This window comes from Equus caballus, chromosome 8 (assembly GCF_041296265.1).
Source record: "Equus caballus isolate H_3958 breed thoroughbred chromosome 8, TB-T2T, whole genome shotgun sequence".
NCBI classification, from domain to species: Eukaryota; Metazoa; Chordata; class Mammalia; order Perissodactyla; family Equidae; genus Equus; species Equus caballus.
Genome location: NC_091691.1, coordinates 17,851,977 through 17,869,870, shown reverse-complemented (window position 1 = coordinate 17,869,870; position 17,894 = coordinate 17,851,977). Strand labels below are relative to the sequence as shown.

Below are 17,894 nucleotides of genomic sequence, written 5' to 3'. Positions count from 1 at the left end.
GACGTGTAAGGACAGACCTTGGAAATACATGTTTTCATTGTGATGGTTATTAATGTTTCCACTCTGACTTGCAATAGCAGGAGACTCTGGAGTGAGATGCAACCCTGACCGTTGAAATGGATGTAAAGGCTGTGGTGCTAAATAATTCAATCTGCTGAAAGGACTAGAAGAACTCCAGCCACCTTTGATATCAAAGTGCTATCTGTCAGCACAGCCCTCTTTAAACCGCACTATGAGCGCGAATGGAACAGAGGGAAGATGAGTGCCACCGACTGAATTATAGATGTTCCCTGGAAGGTGGTCTCTGCCCTAAATGGTTTCCCATATAAATTCTGCATCATCTTAATTTACGCTTCCTTGCAGATATGGCCCATTAGGTGGCATGAATTGTAGCTCTTTAATTACATTTAGATTAAATATTAAAGAGTAAATAATAACCTATATTGGCAGAATAGAATATTAGAATTTTAAGTAATCTTGGATTTCCTAAAAGGTTTCCTCATAGGCAAGAAAATTCTAGATGCTTTCTTTCCTTAAAAAGCTACATGGTATACTCAGCAGCAATTGCTACCCATCTGTTCAGCTAACAGATACATACCCTGTGGCAATAACTCCACCATGTGGAAAAAATGTGCAGCAAAGACCATTGGTCATAGGAGCAAACGCAATTGGAGTTTTCAGTTCCAGGGCCCAGATCCTGAGGAGCCTGGACGAGAGAAAAAAAGAACATTCACAGATTAGCAGACCTGGGGCCAGATGCCGAGGGTGATGCTAAAATTATTTGCAGGGACTTGCTCTGAGGCCGCATAAAGATGTCTCTTCATTACCTGTCATCCGCCACCGTGGCGAGGTACAAGCCTTCGGGAGAGAAGCACACAGATCTCAGGGAGCTAATGTGGACATCACTGTCGTCCATGGGGGGGTCGAGTTGGGTATGGCTGAGGAGAAAGAAACATGACAGTAGGCCTGGAGTGACAGCCACCCTCCCCCCTTCATTTTCATCCCCAGGCAGGAGGCCAAACTGCCATGGCCATGAAAAGACTCAAGATGCATCTTGTACCCCATATGGAAAAGCTTGGGATTTGCAGACAAGAAAAGAAGACTAAAAAAGTGCATTTCCTAAGGCTCCGAGTGTCTTGTGGAGGGGACTGAAGGGTTACTAACACTCCCTGTGCTAATTTTCTTATGCAAAGTAGGTCAGCCCTCACTTTAATGCCACAGTACAAACTGAAAGTCTTTTTTAAGCTAAGATACATGATAATTATAGGAGTACCTATTATTTGCTTCATAAAACAACAGAGACAAAGGGAAAAAGCAGACCAAGTTGTGAGAACACGAAAATTCATTTTGGAAATAACAGTTTCGATAAGAGGATTGTTCTGAGCTTGTTTCTACAGTTATTAGTAAATGGAAAGAAAGAGTCACTTTGAGTTTCATAATGCTGAATCCAAAGAAGTACAGACAGCCTTCTCTATCAGGAGACTCAAAGGCACTCGGGTCTAATTTGAGAACTTAATTGACAATGAAACACTAGTGCACACCAGTGCCTTAGAATAACCACTGAACCCACTGTGTCTTTTCACCAGGGTGTCCCCTCCCATGCCCCAGACTCTAAAAGGGACCTGTCTAATCCAAGGCGGTTTCTCATCAGTCACCCCACAGAGGAAGTCGTACGCAGGGATTCAGTCCTTACTGGAGTGACCTCAGCCTCTCCCCAGTGTAGGGGTCCCACATGATCACGTTGGTATCGTAAGAAGCTGTGACAAGCAAGGCAGAGTCGGGGGAGAAATCACAAGAGACAACACTGCTTTGGTGGCCCTCTAGCTTCCGGATTAATGTGTAGGACCGCATGCTCCATAGAAAGACCTGTGGAAAGTGACAGATGCCTGGTTAGGGGCAGAAACAAAGTGCTGAGAACATGAACAGTCGGTGAAAGGCAAAGCAATGCCCTCTTCAGGCCCCAGGGCCTGGTGAAGCCAGGTTCTCCACTCCCCTTTTCTACAGCTCTTCCAGAACGTATCATACAGGTTTATAAAGTAACAGGTCTGAATTCTTGAGGCCCCTAACCAATGGACGTGCTCGAGGAACTTCCTTGAAGGGAGAATAAACTGAGCCAGCCTCAGGAAGTCTGCCAGCTACAACATCTCAGTAGAGGCTTCTGCGTTCTGCTTCCAAGCTGTTTGCAAACAGGCAATATGTGCTGATGAAGACCTAAGCCAAGGGCTATCTCATCCCTTCACTTAAAACCAAAAACAGGGCTCAGAAGTGAGCTCCAGGGCCCCCAACAAAGTGGCGGCACCCTGCCAAGACAGTTTACACCGCCCATATGTTTACAGGACCACGGAAATCTGCCCCATGGCTCTACGTCTGACATAGTTCATCACTTTAAACCTTTCTGAGAATCATTAAAAGTAGGATTTTATTTTCTTCCCTTTAAGAAAACGCTCACTTTCACATAGTTCCAAACCTCAAATGAATGATTAACTACCTGGGTATACCAAATAGCTAACTGTTAACTCTCCCAAGTCAGTCACAGCAAACAGCTCGATGCAGGCACAAAATTCAAACAAATTGTTCCCATATTGTCCTTGGGTTTCTAATACTTGTTTAAATAACAGAAAGGATTTCAGGACAAAGTTCAATAAGTAACTGTACATTTTATGATGTGAAATGGAAATTCTAATTAGGTAGATTCAAATTGGATGGTTCAAAGGAAACTTAGATCCATATATGGATGGCAACTTTTTCTTTTTTTTTTTGGTGAAGAAGATTGTCGCTGAGCTAACATCTGTGCCAATCTTCTGCTATTTTGTATGTGGGATGCCACCACAGCATGACTTGATGAGTGGTGTGTAGGTCTGGCCTGGGATCTGAACCCGTGAACCCTGGGGCTGTTGAAAACGGAGTGTGTATGACACCAGGCCGGTCCCTGGGTTGTAACTTTTAAAATCTTAGACTCCAAGGGGAAAAGACATTTAAAAAGCACTGCTTTACCATTCTGTAAAGGCAAACAGCTCCTCTCTTTTGGTTCAGGTCAAAGTGCAAATCAAATGGGAGGTGTGCAGGAGGAGGTCACCACCCACCAGCATACCTTCTGTTGGGGCTGATTTGCAGATGGAGTTTGAGGACACTGGCTTACTGACCCTCTCACAACACAGGCTGCTTCAGACTCCATGTCTTGCTGAACTAAACTGACAGAGGAAAAGGCAACAATGTTTGAGACTTACCGACTTCTCTCCAGCTGCAGAGCACAGCATGCTGCAGTCCGGGGAGATGGAGCAGCAGTAGACCCACTGCAGGTGGCCCGATAGCACCTGGATCTGCTTACCTAGCAGAGAAAAGGAGCTATCAGCGAGCCAACTCTCAAATCCACTACGCAGCAAGACTGAAGAACTGGGAGGAACAGCCACCCACCCAGTACATGCATCTGGTTGTCTATCAACTGAGCCCAAAGGCCCACTTTTTTAATGCAGAGAAAGAAATAAGGCAAGATTTGTCATTTAAACACCTGAAATCTATGAATATGCTATTCTAATGCCCAAAGGAAACTAGTACCTTCTGTTTCACCAAATCCACAAGATCAGTGGGATAAAGGGTCAGATTTGACAGCTCACTTTGATAGCAGAGATCATTCTTTTCAGGTCCCCCAACCACCTCAAGCACTTTGAAGCATCCCTCCAAATTTGAGTTTGTTTATCTTCAATTCTTGGTTGTTACACTCTGTGGCAGTTTCCCCCATCACAAGGATCCCACTCTATGCTCTCACCCTCGCCAGGCTGTCTGGGTGAGTAAGGGTGCAGAGGAATTAGGGTCACATGCTCTGGGGTCAGGCAAACTTGAATTTGAACGGTGGCTCCACTGTTTACTCAGCGCATAACCCAGGGTCAGTCACGCAACCTCTCCAGTTCTCAGTTTTTGGAAAAAACTAAATGCCCATCCATAGGGGAACAGGTGAGGAATGGTTGAACAAATGGTGATATATCCACTCCGTTAATTCAAATGGAATTGGGGATCTAGATTTCCACGGAGTACTGTTTAGCGAAAAAAGCAAGATGCAGAAAAAAACGTGAAGAATATGAATCCATTTTTGTGAAACAATGACCTCAAAACCCATAAATGTAAGAGTGTAGGTGTCTGAAGAGGATTATGCAAGTACACAGGGAAATACAGAAGGCCCTCGGCAGGGGTTACAAGGCTGCAGGGGGATTACAGCGGAATGCAATGGAGGGGAAGACAAGAAGGATGGGGCGGCAGGAGCCAAGCCAAAAAAGAAAACGGGTATAAATAAATATTTTTTTTGAGGGAGTCATGGTTTCTTGAGCTGTCAGATAAGAAGAGTACCTGGCCCCCAGAGTAGTTGTGAGTGTTGAATAAATTAAGGCAGCTTGGTAGGGCAGGGCCAGGCAGCGGGGAACACTACTTTAGTCCCCTCTTCTCCCTGCAGTCCTCATAACTGGCCTAGTCCACTCTGCCCACTCTCAGTCACCCTCAGCTAGTACCCCCTTCCCAGCCACCAAGTGATTTTAAAGCCACTTCCAGGACCTTCCTTAGCTGGCGACAAGCTGCCTCTGGCCATGCATTAAAAATGGCACTGCCTTTGAGAAGGCTTCCCAGTCAGCAGAGCTTTCTTAGACTGTGTGACTTCAAGTTCCATAGTAATGGGCAGAAACTATCCGGAATCCTCTCAGTGATTAGATGCTGCCAGATGCGGACATTACTAGCACCTTCTTAGCTGTCTGACAAGTTATCAGACTCGTTTCTAAGAGGGCGGGAGAGAGGTCCTCTCTTGTGGCTGTGGGGAGCTGGAACCATCATGGCTTGGACAAGAGTCCCAGTGCCGTTATTGGGGACGAGTGTGCCTCTTCAGGAACCGTCCACATCGCCATTTCCTCCTCCTGCCTCCCTCCAGGCCCTGCGTCCCTGCCCACGTTGGGGAGAAATGGCCTGGAAATAAACTCCCCTTCCCTACGCCACCTTTCCAGTTAAAGATCAACACCAAAGATGTGTGAAATTCTTTACTGGGCTGCTCCCGTAAGCAGTTCTGCTCAAGGCAGAATTCCATAAAAGTTGACCTTCTCTAGCCTGAGAGAACTCTTCTAGGCAAAGACTCTACTTCACAAAGAAACTCTTTATTTCTAACAGAGTGTACCCAACACGGATGACTTCTAGACCAGCAGTTTCCAGCCTAGGAGACTCTGCCCTCCACGTGGACACCAGGCAATGTCTGGAGACATTTTTGGTTGTCACAACCAGAGAATGTGCTGGCATCTAACGCGTAGAGGCCAGGGGTCATGCTCACCATCCTAGAATGCACAGGACAGCCCGCAACAAAGAATTATCCACCCCAAAATGTAAACAGTGCTGTGGTTGAGAAAACCTGTTCCAGATCAGTTTTTCCAAAAGGGCTGATATCAGTAGGAGTGAAAATTGGTTCTTGGTGTCCCCCAAAAATCACGTGTTTTTACACTGAAAGTATAGATGTGCATTCAGTGCATAAATAAACGGTGTATCTTTGGTATTAAAACCTCATGGGGGATTAGAAAAACATATCTAAAAAGGATCCTTAGGAGGCAATAAGAAGAAGGTTGAGAACCACTATTCTAGACAAAAATGACCGGGAAAGTGGAGAAAGGGGCAAATATAGTATTTTTGGAGTTGCCAAGTAGTTCTATCAAGTCCATACCATGTTTATTCAGGTCCCAGATGCGAAGAGTCTTATCTCGAGACGCAGAGACCAAAATCAAGCTGCCACTGGGTGTGAAGCTGAGATCTCTCACGACATCTTGGTGGCCAGAAAGATTCAAAAGCAGGAGCCCTGGCGTGGGAGCAGGAGCATTCAGTCAGCGGGAGAGGCGGCACCCAGTCTGCCAGTCACTGCTACACCCCTTAGCCAACTGGGCTGCCAGTAGATCCTCTGTTCCCTAATTAGAACATGCCCACGAGCCTCCAGGACCTTGTGCCACCCAGAAATGACCTACCTGTCTGCACCTCCCAAATCTTGATTTGCCCATCATTGAGTCCTGTAGCAAGGATGAGGCAGGAGACATCCGGCACTTGGGGATGGTGGCGTGCCCAGAGCTTCCTGCTAGGTGGAGAAGGCCACGGGCTAAAGGCCAAACCCCAGACAATCTGCCCACAGTCAAGAGTCTTCTCCTTTGGGCTGCCTCGTCCTTTTGAATCACTCTTGCTGCTTCGGCTTTTGGCTTCAAACCCTTTAGGGATGCTGGGGGAAAGAGAGTTCTTAATGAGCCTGAAATCGTCACCACGTCAACCAACTTTTCATCCTGGGATATCTAAGATGTTAAAGTCCTAGAAACAAATTGGCCTTCAGTGAATTCTGGTATGATTTTTCTTTTTCTTTCTTTTTAGAATTCATGTAACAGAGGTTCCACTGGCCTTGGATCATCTCATTTGTGATAGCCCTGGAATGGGGTGACCTGCCTGGTGGGATAACTAGATCACAGATGCTCTAGGGAGCCATACGCTTCCTCAGAAAGCTCTCTCAGGTTTTGACGCGTGGAAGGAAAGATGCACTCAGTTTTTCCCATGAGAAAGAGGGCATGCTGTAGGTTTGGAACTGGGGCAGAACTTAGGGTCTGAACACTCATCTGCTCTTCTCCTGCCTGATGAGCCCCCTTACCTCTAGCTAAGAAAGCCCCGAGGAGGAGGAAAATAAACCTCCTTCTGGCCAACACAGTTTGCTTGGTACACACTGATTTCCACCTTCACTCACTATGTTCTAATCAATTAATGAGGCTCTTTCGTTGACTTCTGATGGTACATCCAGCACAGGAACCAACCAGTGGGGTTGTCAAGGAAAGAAAGAACCCACAGAATGGTTCAGGGGTGCCCTGACCTGGAGGAGCTCCTAGCTCAACCCTCTCCTTTCATATTCTACTTATGGGAAACACAGGCCCAGATAAGCCAAGTGAGACTCCTTAAGACCTGGGCCCTGCCCACTACTCCACCTAGCAGACAGTGTATCGCAAAGGCATGCGGAGTCAGACAGCCCTGGGGGTCAGCTGGAAAACGTGAAGTTTCCTGCATGTAGCACACTTTATCAGGGCGAGTATTAAGTCCTACTTTTCTATGTGACCCTGACCACACTCCAGGGTACATCAAACTAGGGGAAATGGAGATGAGAAAGCTGGAACTCAGTTCTATGAGAAGCCCTATACTCAACACACATGTAGCTGGACCTCTTTATGTATATATTTGTTTCCAAAAAGCTGTGAGTTAATCACACTTTTGTCAATTGTGTAGTTGAAATATATTAAGGAATTTTAACCAAGTTCACCTGTAAAATTAAAAGGGAGGAACTGTGGCAAATGTAGGCTCCTTCAGCTCTAAAACTCTATTAGTCTAAATCAGGTTGGCAAACTATGCCCAGGCTGGCAGTCAGTTCTTATAAACGAAGGCTAGTTGGAACACCACCACGTTCATTCGTTCACGAACCGCCCATGGCTGTTTTCACACTAGAACAGCACAGCAGAATAGTCTCGACAGAGACTATATGGCCCTCAAAGCCAAAAGCATTTGCCATTTGGGCCTTAATAGAAAAAGTTTGCCAACCCCAGGTTTAAATGGCCAAATGTAGCCTGAAATTTTATTATTCTGACAAAATGTCTGAATGTGGTAAGGAAGGTCTTTTCGATTGGCCCTGCTTAATCCACACGCCTCACAGACCTGCCTGGCCCTGGCACAGGGGCCTGGGTCTGCCAGACAGGGAAGCAGCACAGAAAACGCTGGCTACGGGGAGAGCTGTAGGACAGCCTGGAACTGCCAAAGTTACCTGGGTTTGATTTTTCATAAAATCCTAACTCCTATATTCGAATTAAGGAATACATCTGTAGCTACTTTACTACAAAGAAACTAGGGCACATCGACATATTAATTCATTTTAATATTATACATTTAATTTCTCTAGAGGGACTAAAATTTAAAAATCTCCATTTTAGGGGTAGAGTTAATTTTCCTGGGGTCACAAAAGCAGGGGCAGAACTAGAACTAGAACTCGAGTCTGGGGCATCCCAGGCTAGCGCTCAACAGATCACCTGGATTTCTGAGGTTGCCAATGAATCAGGGGATGAGTGACAGGAGGTGGCAAAATGCGATTACAGGAAGGGCAAGAGAGATCACTGGGAGAACTTCACCGAAATTAAAGTTTCTAAAAACTTCATTTCTAAAAGTAGTACAATTACCTAATTAATATCAATTATTTGCTCAATATCAAAAGCACTGTAATATTTTTAAAAATGTGTAACAATCCTAACAGGAATATAAAGGCCCTAAATTCCCCCTTTTTAAAGGACTTTTAAAATAATTATTTTAAATTATGAAAATAGAGAAACATGGGAAAAATTTGGAAATGAGAGAAACAATAAAAAAATTACCCAATAATCCTAACACCACTCTAACCACAGTAAACATTTCACTGTAAATTTTTATTTATGTGTATATATATATGTTTAAAAAAAACAAATTTGGGACCATATTGCATATATGGTTTTATAGCTCACTTTTTTCAATAAGCCTTAAACTATAAGCATTTCCCCAAGTTAATATTCTTTAAAATGTGTGATTTTAAACATGTTACTTTCAAAACAAGTAACTTATTTAATATATTAAACAATAACATTTTCTCTCATTATATTAGATACACAAAAAAGGTTAATGCTCAAATCCCCATTTTCCTTAGTGAACACTGGAAGAATAAATACCTCTAGTAAAGTATACATTTGATACAAGAGTAATTTTCAGGAAAACAGATTCTCCACTTTATACTTTAAAAAAAAACTTTTTCAGACTATAAATTTATATCAGACTTAAGTGTGGATATGAAGTTGAGTCTCTCGTATTTTGAGTGCAAGATCAATAAACAACGAACGACCTTGGCATTATCAGTAAACTGAGCACAGAAGGAACCGAAAATCACGATTAACAAAACACATAAGAATCTTTGATGGCTGCAAAAATATCATACGGCAATGCCACAATTTCCTTAACCATTCTCTCATCACTGGATTTTTAAGCGATTTCTGATTTTTCACTACTATATAATTAATTTCGTGATGAAAATCGCATATGGAAACAGATGACCCCATTTCTGAGATTCCTAACAGCTGGGAGAACATTTTAAGGTCCTTGATGCATACTGCCAAACAGCCTTCCTTCCACAAAGTGCATCAATTCACACCCCGCAATCCCAGCAGTGTGCAGAGTACCCATCTCAGCAAACTCTTGCCAGCATTACTTATTATCAAGGCAACAAGCTGCACACTGAACTTATAAAAAACTTAAATTTAATGTGATTTATAAAAAATGCCCAAAACAAAACAAATGAGACCCTCAAGGGCAGGGGTTGTGTTTGATTTATTTCAGGATTCTTAACCCCTAGCTCAGGGTCAGGCAAAGAAGATTTGCAGCTAATGTTGGCTGAATAAATAAATGCAGACATAGAGCTGCCCTGGAACAAACAAAAAGATGCAAATGCTGGGCCATCTGACTGGGAGCTCACAACATGCAGACACGGGACCTGTCCAGCCCAAAGAAAGAAAAACTAGTTAATATCAGAAACTAAACTTAGTCGCTAATAAAAAGACAAATACCCAATTTAAAAATAGGCAAAACATCTGAACAGACATTTCTCCAAAGAAGATACACAAAAGGTCAATAAGCACATGAAAAGATACTCAACATCAGTAGCCATCAAGGAAATGCGAATCAAAACGACAAGGAGATGCCACTTCACATCCACTAGGATGGCTACACCATCATCGAAAAGACAGACAATAATAAGTGTTGGTGAGGATGTGGAAAAGTCACACATTGCTAGAGGGACTGTAAAATGGTGCAGCTAGTCTGGAAAACAGCCTGACAGTTCCTCAAACAGTTAAACGTGAAAAGATACGTCCACACAAATACTTGTATATAAATGTTCATAGCAGCATTATCTATAACAGCCCAAAAGTGAAAACAACCTAAATGTCCACCAACTGATAAATGTATAAACAAAATGTGGTATCTCCACACAGTGGAGCATAATTTGGCAACAAAAGGAAATGAAGTACTAATACAGGCTACAACTTAGGTAACTGTGAAAATATTATCCTAAGTGAAAGACGTCAGTCAAAAAAGACTATACACAGGGCCCGGCCACATGGCCGGGTGGTTAAGTTTGCATGCTCTGCTCTGACGGCCCAGCGTTTCACCAGTTAGAATCCTGGGCACAGACATGGCACCACTCGTCAGGCCATGCTGAGGCAGCGTTCCACATGCCACAACTAGAAGGACCCACAACTAAAAATATACAACTATGTACCAGGGGACTTTGGGGAGAAAAAGGAAAAATAAAATCTTAAAAAGAAAAAGAAAAGACTACACAGTGTATGATTCGATTTATGTGAATGTCTAGAATAGGCAAATCTGTAAAGACAGGAAGATTAGCAGCTGTTCAGGGCTGCAGAGTAGGAGGACGGCTAAGGGATGTGGGGTTTCTTTTTGGGGTAATGAAAATGTTCTAAGAGTGATCATGGTGATGGATGCACAACTCTGTGAACATACGAAAAGCTACTGAATTGTACAATTCAAGTGTACAATTTGCACATACAAATTGTAGTTTTCTATGATTGTATCATACAATCATACATTGTACGATGTGTAAATTCTATCTCAATAAAGCAGTTAAAAAAGAACTCGGAGCTAACGGAATCTCGATAGAATTAATTTTCGCACATACAGAATGCAGGACTCTGGAAACCCAATGATCAATTCCCAAACTGTTCATTTTCCCTCTCCTGTTCTTGGGCAGGGAGACCCCGAATGGCAGGACTGATTTGGGAAAGTGCTCATGTTCTCCATCATGAGGACTCTCTTGTCCCTTTGGGTGCCAGAATACTTACAACTGCTCCTCCAGCGGCCAGGGGATCAGCTTGACAATGCAGTGTCCTTGAGACCAAGCAAACCAGGAACCATCTGGGGAGAAGGCGACACTCCAGGTTTCACAGCTTGACTTCCAATCAAACTGGTGGGGGCGCCCGGGCTTGAGTTCGGCCAGCAGCAGTGGTTCCTCTGGGAGGGGAGACAGTATGCTTCAAACAAGCCCCCTCAGTTCCACGGAGGCGGGGAGCCAGGCTCCCTGACCACCTTGCTCACTCAGGTACAGGAAAGCTGCTGTCTCCCCATGGCAAAGGGTGACACTATGGAGGCTGAGAGGGAGTTGTCATTTAAATGACCTGGGGCGATAACAGTAGCCACAGGCCACATTCCACTGCCATTACTCAGTCCCGGGACTCCAACAGATTGCTGGTTAACCATGACTCAGAGTAACCTTTGTGCGGGTGAACCCAGTGAATGGAGGCCTCATTTTCCTATGAATGCCTGAGGAGGAAGAGAGGAGAGACCAGGCAAGGATCATGCTGCATGGTGCAGATTAGGAGGCCTTCACATGTATCTTAGGTCTCCTCAAAAAGAACCTGCTGTGAGGCCACAAGTGAAAGGAGTATCTCAAACTCCAAGGCTCCGGCTCACTCACCAGCATGCTCCTCCTCATCCAGGCTAAAACGCTCAGCACTTGCCCTGCTTCCTCTCCCTCAGGCCTAATGATCAGGCTCCCACTTCCATCTCCTCTCTGTTCCGATTTAAATCATCCCATCTTGCCCAGGTCTTTTACAAGACTCTCCTGATTCATTTTCCTGCCCCCAGAGACCCTGCTAAAGCTGAAACACACATCACATCACAACATTTCTTTCAAATACATCCCACCTGCCTACACAATAAAAGACGCTGGGCCCCGGCCTTCCACCCAACACCATCGGCCCCGGGCTCCTTTCTGTTACAACTCCCTGCACGCCACATCTGGCCACACAAGTCTTCCCGAGCAGCTCAGGCACGTTCACGTCTGGACTCATTCTCTGCCTAGGAGAATCCCACTTAGATTAGCAACAGAGACGTCTACCCTGATCTCACACTATCAAAGCGCAAGTCGGTCCACCGCTTATTCCATTCTCTCCTGTAGTAACCAGTTTCCTTTGCCCACCCCCCAACCAGAATTTAAGCACCTTGTTCAAACAGCAAGACAGTTAAACCTTCGTTTCTCTCGGGCTCTAGCACAGCACCTTGTGAAGAGCAGGTGCTGGATCGGTGCTTCTTCATCAGCCTGCAGGGCAGTTCCTACATCAATTCTCTACTCCAAGAGAAGAGTCTCCATGGCTGACAAAGCTTCTAAGTTAAAGGCCTTCTGAATTGATTTTTTGACCACTAGGATTGTGATGCATACTGATATAAATACTGGCCTCCATCCTGAATGAGGTCACTTCCTGATGTTCTACTTTAATGGTTTCGAGACTCTGACCCTTTCATATGTTACCAGATAGTAATTTAAATAGCCCATATTTCATATACTTTAGGACATACCCTTATACGTCTTCTCACATTTGGACCTCACTGAAATCAGGATGTACCTTACAAGTGATGTGGATCAAGGCTGCCCCAAGTACAGAAGCCCAAGGTGTCCTGGCCTACATGCTGATCTATATGACCAGATTCACATCTAAAGTTATACGACCACACAATAACCAGACCCCATCTGCACTGAAAGCCTGTAATGACTTTTTACATCATCTTTTCTTTGTCTAGTAAAAATAAGTACCCATGCCTTATAAATTTAGCCCCAACTCTCCACACACTGCAGCTCTTCACTCCCCATGGGTGCTGTCCCCATGCCTGCAGCTCTTCACTGCCCGTGGGGCCTGTGCCCACGCTATTCTCTGAATAAAGGGGCACTACTGCCAGACCTCGAGAGTCCAAGAAATCTTTCTTTTGACTCCTTGACTCGCCCAGCCCGCATCACAAGGACTAACTTTTCATAGTTAAATACGCAGTATTTTTTCTCAGGGATACATAATGGCAATACAATTCATGACATCTTGGATTCAATGGAATAGATGGTAAAGATGCACGTATTTGTGCATATATGTATATAACATTTATATATGTATACATTTTCTGGTATATACTTTATAGGAAAATACATGGGTGTATCTTGTTTTATAGAATGTGTTGCTAGAAATTCTGTCTTTAAATAGAATTTTAATAAATCATATCAAGCCTTTGGTGGCTTTGCTATTCAAAGAAAATTTAAGGAAGTTTCTTTGTAAAGAAAATATTCATTCCCTCAGGTTCCGTGTGTAAGTCTAGGTTTTACTATATTAGGTCTGTCTCGATGAGCATTTGTAAAGGCCCAGGTAATTCCTCCTGGAAATGTGTATGTGTTTGCACATATGATCCTCTCATTTACGCAATTACTTGTCTGTAGGCGCATACTCCTCTGGACGTGAATATTTGCATGGTAAGAAGTTACTTTATATTTTAAATCCAAAACAGGTCTCCTGACGTTACGCAGCAATCCCACAGCGTTTTCTTCAATCTCGTTACTTCTAGATATTTTCTTATGACGACACAGCCATAGTATGTTAATGCCTCCTTCATGTAGTCCAGTGGTTCTCAAACGGGGGTAATTTTGCCCCCTGGGGACATGTGCCAATTTCTGGAAACATTCTGGTTGTCATAACTGAGGACGGTGCTACTGGTATCTAATGGACAGAGGCCATGAATGCTGCTAAACATCCTACAGTCCACAGGACAGCCCCCGACACAAAGAATTATCTGACCCAAAATGTCAACAGTGCCAAGGTCGAGAAACCTGGATGTAGTCAAATATTAAATGACATTGACTGATCTGGAGATAAATTTTCATCAGCTGACTTCTTTATTCCATCCTAACAACATCCACACTTGGTTCACTTCTTCCACAACATTCAAATCATCCACCCTTTTGACACCATGGAAACTCTACGCAATATAAACTTGATTTCTCTCCTTTCTTAACCTCCCACCAAATCCATTATCAAGTCCTACCAAGTCTGTTTCCAAAAGACTCGGCAAACCCAACTTCTCTTCATCTCCATGGCTACTACTCTAACCTATGCAACATCATCTCATCACCATCATCTCATCTAATCTATGAAACATCAGCTTTCACTAAGCAGCCTTCTAACTGCTCTCCTAGCTCCCGCTCTGGCTCCCACCATCCATTTTCCTCACCAGAGAGATCAATTTCAACCACTCCTAGAATAAAATCCGAACTCCTCGCCCTGACCTCGAAGGCCTGCATAAACCTGGCCTCTGCCTTCATCTCCCACCTGAGTTTACACCTCTCCTCTCCCTGCCCCCGGCTCTAGCACACTAGCATTTTCTCACCCCTTGACTGTGCGCAATTAGTTCCAACCTCAGGACCTTTGCCCAGATTGCCCCCCCTCCCATGGCTGGATCCCTCTCTTCATTCAGGTCTCCGCTCAAATGACAACTCCTTAAAGAGCCCTTCGCTGACCCCAAGTCAATCTCCTTCACAACTCCTCACTTTATTTTCTTTACAGCACAATTGCCAGTATGATTATTATCCGTCTCCCCCAACTAGGACATCAGCTCCACAGGAGCAGGGACTTTGTGCCCAGCAGAACTGCTGGCAGAGGGCAGGCAGACAGTAAATATTTGCTGAATAAATATACATGGTATGCCTCTTTAAATATAAACGAAACGGAGCCTCTTAAACTATTATGATGCCTATGCCAAACATTTTGCATGAAATGCTTCTTAAACACAAGCCATACCCAGATTTCACACTCTATTTCTATGATTTGGGGATTTAATCTCTTGCTATTTCAGGCTCAGGAATCTAGAAGCTAAAAGAAGAAAGAACTCAGTGACTCCTGTCTGTTCGTTTCTAGTTTCTATAACTAAGGAAATTCTGACGGGGAGTCTGGGCCCAAACTAAACTTGGCTGCTGGAAAAGAAAGCCATAATTAGTGCAGAACTGGAAAAAAAAAAAACGGAGCCAGGAAGATCCAGCCTCATCTGGGATTGTACCTGCGGTGGCCCTTCTTGGTGAAAAGGCCTATAGATCAAGGTTTTCTAATCAAACATTGGGATGTGTTTAGACAACTAGGCCAAATGGAAAGATATTTATTATGGGACTCTTCTGTGAACGGAGACTCGCCTTAACACAGAGATGGAAGCAATATGACTCCAGCTGGCAGGAAGCTTGGTGATTCGTCCTGTCTCAGGATCTTTGCATTAGATGTTCCATTGGCCTGGAAAATTCTGCCTGCCTGGCCCCAGATCTTTGCCCGGCTGCTCCATCTTATCATTCAGGGCTCAGTGCTGATGTCACCTTCTCAGAGACCTTCTTGGCCTCACTATCTAAAGTGTCCCAGTCACTTTCCTCTCACTCCATTTAGTTTTCTTTATAATCATCACTTACAGATGCTTTCTTGATCGCTTACTTGTTGTTTTTATGTATTTATTGTCTAACTCTTCCCCAGTCCCACCCAGAACTTGTCTATCTGTTGACTGCTATTGAGCTGTGCTGTCCAATACAGTAACCACTAGCCAAGCGTGGCTACTGGCCACTTAAGTGTGGCGAGTCCGAATTACGAAGGGCTGTTAGGTATATAATACACACTGTATGATGGATCATAATTAGGCTCTGGGTGTTGACACGATGTAATCTACATAGAAATCGAAATATAATGAAATACACCTCAAATCTATATAATGTTATAAACTAGTGTTACTGCACTTAAAAAAATGGCAAAAGAAAAAAAATACAAACCAAGATTTTATTATTAAAAAAAATAGTTGCATATAGTTCAATTGTTGCAAAGTGTGACAATGTAAAGGTGGTGCATTCTTACGTACAACAGCTTTTCGCTCCCAGGGCAGCCTCAATAACGCTGCACTTCTGTTCTGCATGAATATGTATAAAATGTAATGCTGCAAAAAAATAAAATCCAATAACTGAAAGAAAAAAAAATACTACACATTGTATTTCAAAGACTTGGTACCAAAAAAATCCTAAAATATATCAATGATCAATCATGATTGCATGTTGAAATTATACTTTAGATATGTTGGATTGACAAAGATAGTTTTAAAATCAATTTCACTTTCTTTACTGCAGTTACTAGAACATTTTAAATGACATTACGTGGCTCGTATTACATTTCTATTGGCCAGCGATGGCCTAGATAGTGCCTGGCACATAGTAGACACTCAATAAATATTTATTGAATGAATAAATGAATTCTATCCACTGCTCTGAAGATATCTATTGTTGTCCATTGTCATCTCATTTCAATGGGCTTTACTGAGTTTCAAAAGAACGTAACTCTTGGGCCTTTTTTTTCTTTTTCACAGTAGCTTAGCAGCTCTCAAGAGCTCTGCTCATACCCCTAAAACAGACATCCATCATTAGGAAAAACTCAAAACTGGAAACAGATTCCTGCTAAAAAGGGAGGTTAGCTACAGATCCTTTTGGATTTAACTCTAGGGAGCTCATGGAAACAACAGCGGAAGCTACTAAAGATTCATACAAGATTGGGGCAAACAGTGGGGCCATTTAAAGAGATCCGTGGGTAACACATTCACTGAAAAGAAAGGCCTTATCTAGATGGGAAGGCGGAGAGAGCGGCCTCCACACCTTTTACTGAATGCCTGACTCCAGCAAACAAAGAAATGTCATTTCCCAAATTAAAAAGTTACACCACCCCAGGGAATACCCGGATTTCAACCTACCCACCGGCAATCCCTGCTCCATCCAACAAGCCTGGGAAACACAAATAGCAACAATCAGAATCCTCCAGACCAGGACAACGCTCGAGCTTCACTGGAAGAATACAAAGAGGTTCTAGAACAAATTCCGAGCCCTAGGCCTGGACCCGTTCTGAGAATGCTCCCTAAAGAACGTGCCTTTAAGCATGGGGTCTAGTCAAGAGTTCCGACCCCCGGAATAAATCCCAAGCCCGCCCCCAATTTCTATATAGGTGAGGTTTAGGGGCAGGAAACCCACCCCAAACTTCTAAATAGGTGAGGCTCAGGGGCGAGGCGGGTGGAAGGGAGACCCGAGGGCCAGGTCCCGAGGCTGTGCCTGTGCCGAACCGGCACACCGTTCCCACTGAGCCTGCCGTCCGCCGGGCTGGCTCGCAGCGCAGCCAGTACCCTGACTCCCGGCCTCCGATGACAGCGGGGCACAAGGACGCAGGGCCTCACCCAGCAGGGAATCCTCAACTTGCCGCACCGTACGTGTCACCAGGGATCAGCATCCCCAGCGCCACCCCCCTTGACGAATCCGTCTCCCCTGGAAGACGCTCGGAAGCACTTTGTAACGGGGACCCCAGACCCCAGCCTCTGGACAGGCGAGTCTGGGAAGCTCCCAACCTCCCACGGAGGCAGGCACTATTGTTGTCCCATTTTGCAGATACGAAACAGACTGGGGGTAGGTGCACCATCGCACCGCCTGGAAGGGGCAGAGCGGACTCCCACCCCGACCTGCGAGTGCGTCACCGGCACCTGGCCACCCCCCCCAACCCCGGGTATCACCCTTAGGGCTCGGCGCACCCTCATCCCACCGGGCGGAGGTGCCAGGCCCCCGTCCCAGGGGGTGGGGGTCCCGCCACGCCGAGGCCCGATCTCCCCGGTCCCGTCGGCTCCAGGAGACGGGGTGGCTGCCGCTGACAGCGAAAGTGAAACAAAGCTGGGCGCCGGGCGCGCACCCCGCCGCCTGCCCGCGCGGACGGCCCAGGCCGGCCCCCCCCGAGCCCGGCCGAGCCCGCCCCCAGGCCCGGGAGGGCGCCCCCGCCCCACTCACCTCCGGCCTCCATGGAGGACGCGCGGCCCCGCGGCAGGCGGCGGGCGCCTCAGCCCCCCGGGCCGCCGGCTCTCATGCCGCCCCCGCCCCGGCCCCCGCCCCCTCCCGCGCCCCGGCCCCGCCGCCGCCGCCGCGCCCGCCGCCCGGAGAGGCCATCAGCTGCTTCCCGTCACATGGCGGCGGCGCGGGC

The 17,894-nt window shown here is 45.3% G+C and overlaps 1 protein-coding gene across 5 annotated transcripts in view; it reads right to left on the bottom strand.

The window, feature by feature from the left end:
• The window catches only part of WSB2 (WD repeat and SOCS box containing 2), a 20,011-nt gene extending 2,117 nt beyond the window's left edge, over window positions 1–17,894 (bottom strand). The window contains exons 1-9 of one of the 5 annotated variants that reach the window (XM_070220095.1): window positions 17,466–17,627; window positions 16,633–16,723; window positions 10,902–11,070; window positions 5,979–6,223; window positions 5,684–5,815; window positions 3,228–3,328; window positions 1,694–1,866; window positions 828–938; window positions 599–706 (exon numbers count right to left, since the gene is read on the bottom strand). In XM_070220095.1, coding sequence (XP_070076196.1) covers window positions 599–706; window positions 828–938; window positions 1,694–1,866; window positions 3,228–3,328; window positions 5,684–5,815; window positions 5,979–6,223; window positions 10,902–11,070; window positions 16,633–16,654 — 1,061 coding nt within the window. In that variant the 5' untranslated portion in view covers window positions 16,655–16,723; window positions 17,466–17,627. Of the gene's footprint in view, window positions 1–598; window positions 707–827; window positions 939–1,693; window positions 1,867–3,227; window positions 3,329–5,683; window positions 5,816–5,978; window positions 6,224–10,901; window positions 11,071–16,632; window positions 16,724–17,454; window positions 17,628–17,704 lie in introns of those variants that run through there. The other 4 variants (XM_070220094.1, XM_070220093.1, XM_005612571.4 and 1 more) reach the window with 4 other exon arrangements.